The sequence below is a fragment of the Fukomys damarensis genome, unplaced genomic scaffold (assembly GCF_012274545.1).
Source record: "Fukomys damarensis isolate Sample0158 unplaced genomic scaffold, DMR_v1.0_HiC HiC_scaffold_22, whole genome shotgun sequence".
Lineage (NCBI taxonomy): Eukaryota > Metazoa > Chordata > Mammalia > Rodentia > Bathyergidae > Fukomys > Fukomys damarensis.
In genome coordinates, this window is record NW_022900934.1 from 13,574,214 (window position 1) to 13,577,310 (window position 3,097).

The 3,097-nt window shown below is 42.3% G+C and overlaps 1 protein-coding gene across 1 annotated transcript in view; it reads left to right on the forward strand.

Annotated features, from left to right (window-relative positions):
- Tp53rk (TP53 regulating kinase) overlaps positions 1-2,759 on the forward strand; it is a 3,992-nt gene extending 1,233 nt beyond the window's left edge. Inside the window, exon 2 of the mRNA XM_010626289.3 lies at positions 1,921-2,759. Within this exon, the coding sequence (XP_010624591.1) occupies positions 1,921-2,435 (515 nt within the window). The 3' untranslated portion in view covers positions 2,436-2,759. The remainder of the gene's footprint in view (positions 1-1,920) is intronic.
- The last annotated feature ends 338 nt before the right edge of the window (positions 2,760-3,097 follow it).

Consider the following 3,097-nt stretch of genomic DNA (forward strand, 5'->3'; position numbering starts at 1 on the left):
GGGGCGAGAGAGGACGCTGAGGCTCTGGGGCTGGGCGACGGCGGTCAGGGACTCCCCAGCACTCCCTGCCTCCTTTTGTCACGGTGTCTCCGTTTGTACCTTCTGCCCTGGCCTTCGTTTGAGAAATGTCATCCTTTTTTTCCTCTCCGTTCATTCATTCCTAAGACACCCGGTCTTGTAGCAACTGTCCTTGAGCCGTTTCTCAACTCTAGGACGCTGAGGCTCTGGGGCTGGGCGACGGCGGTCAGGGACTCCCCAGCACTCCCTGCCTCCTTTTGTCACGGTGTCTCCGTTTGTACCTTCTGCCCTGGCCTTCGTTTGAGAAATGTCATCCTTTTTTTCCTCTCCGTTCATTCATTCCTAAGACACCCGGTCTTGTAGCAACTGTCCTTGAGCCGTTTCTCAACTCTGCTATTGTTCGACGCTGAACATGTTGTTTAACCTCTCTGAGCTTCGGTTTCCCCATGTGTACTGTTTCGATTTTCCATCAATTTTTTTTTTTTTTTTTTTTGGTGCCGGGGATCGAACTCAGGTCCTTGTGCGGGCGCCAGAACCACTGAGCTAAATCTCCGGCTCCATCATTAATTCTTCATTCAGTACTTTTAAGAAGCAGACAAACGGAATGTGGTGGCCCAGGCATGTAAACCCACCCCTCCGGAGGCTGAGACGAGCGGATCCAGAAAGATTCCGAGTTTCAGTCCAGCCTGGGCTACATATTGAGACCCTGTTTCAAAAGACAAGCAACAGAAAAGAAGCAGTTGTAATTATAGGTACTTGCCTTGAGGGCAGGCACTGCTTCATATATAGCTTTTCAAAAAGTTGTTTAACCTGTCTGCCTCAGTTTCTTCACCAATAAAGTGGAAGTCATAGTAGAGATATCCATCTCAGAGATGTTGTGACCAGTAGAGAAGATGTATGGGCCATGTACTGTGAATGAAAGTATCCCTGGCACATGACATTCAGTAAATGTCATATTTCATGAAGTTCATTAATTCATTATTTTTTTCACTAAAACATCCTCACCCTCTTTCACCAGAAACCCTGTCCTCAGATGAGAAACTAATGGTCATCTGGGGAAGTAATTTGCCCAGGGTTATTTATGCAGCAAGTAAGTGGTCTGTCCCTCTGACTTTGAAGCTTTGCTCTACACTTCTTGCCTTTATTAGTTTTTTGGGGGGAGGGGTTGGGGGGACATCTGTGCAGCAGGACATTGTTAGCTGCTATAGTATTTTGGGGAAATCCAGTAGTGAATAAGCAGACACATCACTACCTTTGCAGAGCTTTAATGATGATTTAACAGTTATTTGTGTGTTCAGATTTTCTTTTTTTCACCTTCTCTGTGACACAAAGTGGCTCCTTTGTTTACTGCTGTATCCCTATTGACATGTCTCTAGTTTCTAGAAAAGTGTTCCGGGTCTGGTTAATATTCAGTAAAGACTCATTAGGGTTATTGGAGAAATTCTCATGTAATAGCAGAAACTGAGGCTTGGAGAAGTTAATGTAATTTAATGTTACCACTAATAAGGGAATGAGCTGGGGTTTTGAACCCCATCCTTTCTGAGTCCAAAGAATGAATCTGTAAGCCATTATGCTGCTGGCTGCCTGATTATGTCCCTGTCAGGTAGGAACTCCTCTGATTGGGTGATGTTTCCCCTCTACATTTATTTTGTTTTGCATTTTAGGGATTAAATATGATAGTCCAGCCATAAAAGGTGTTTGGAAAAGGAAGAGGAAGATTTAAGGCCTTTAAATTTAGCCATAGCTGGTCTCAGGCATAGTCTTGTGTGGCTTGGGCAAGGGAAACATCCAGATAAGTTACACCATTTTCCAAAACATTACTAAATCTTTCTTCTGAAGTAAGTAGTAAGTAGTGTCTGGAATATTGGCTCATCTTTGAATATTAAACCTCCCATTAAAAAGAATTTGGCCTAATTACCACTTATGTGTTGATTGCAGGGATATCTGTTCCAGTTGTCTTTTTTGTGGACTATGCCTGTAACTGCTTATATATGGAAGAAATTCAAAGTGCAGTGACTGTTCGAGATTATATTCAATCCACTATGGAGACTGAAAAAACTCCCCAAAGCCTCTTGGGCTTAGCCAAAACAGTTGGGCAGGTTTTGGCTAGAATGCATGACGGAGACCTCATTCATGGTGACCTCACCACCTCCAACATGCTCTTGAAACCCCCCATAGAACAGATGAACATTGTGCTCATAGACTTTGGGCTGAGTTTCATCTCGGGACTTCCAGAAGATAAGGGTGTAGACCTCTACGTCCTAGAGAAAGCCTTCCTCAGTACTCACCCCAACACTGAGACTGTGTTTGAAGCCTTTTTGAAGAGCTACTCCACCTCCTCCAAAAAGTCCAAGCCAGTGCTCAAAAAATTAGATGAAGTGCGCTTGAGAGGAAGAAAGAGGTCAATGGTCGGGTAGAAGAACGTGTGTGACAATCACATAGAGTGAGGCTGTTTTTCAGAGTAAATTTGAATGCAACTAAATAAAGGAGTTGGGATATTTTTAAGCATTCTGTGTTGACACTTGTGTTAGTAACCCACCGTTCATTGTTGTCAAGAGTTTTTTGTGCAAATAAGACATACTCTGGGCAGAATTGGATACGTAAAGCAATCTAGGGCAGGCTGTCATATGTAACCCAGTGCTTTGTGTTTTGTAGTGTACATGATATGTTTTATTGAAATGAGTTTTGGGAGACAACCAATATTTTTAAAATGAAATAAAATCTAGGAAATATCAGTGTATTTTATGAAATTTGTTTCAAATATATAGTTGGACATAAAGGGTCTGATAATACAAGAGATGTTTTATTTTTCAAACTTTATTAAAGTAAAGAGACATAACTGTTAATCCTTCTCAGAGTACTTCCACTCTCTTCCACAGACTTAGCCCATTGTTCTTGTCACCTTTTGAAGCAATTCTGGAAGTCTTTCATGAGTATCAAGTTACACTGTTATGGCTGCCATGTCAATGTTTATTTGTCATGGGCATTTTGACTTTGTGGAAAAGAGCCAGAATAAAGTGGGTGAGGACACACATAATGTTTTCTGTGAGCCTGCCTTTCCACTGGGTGGCTCTTGACC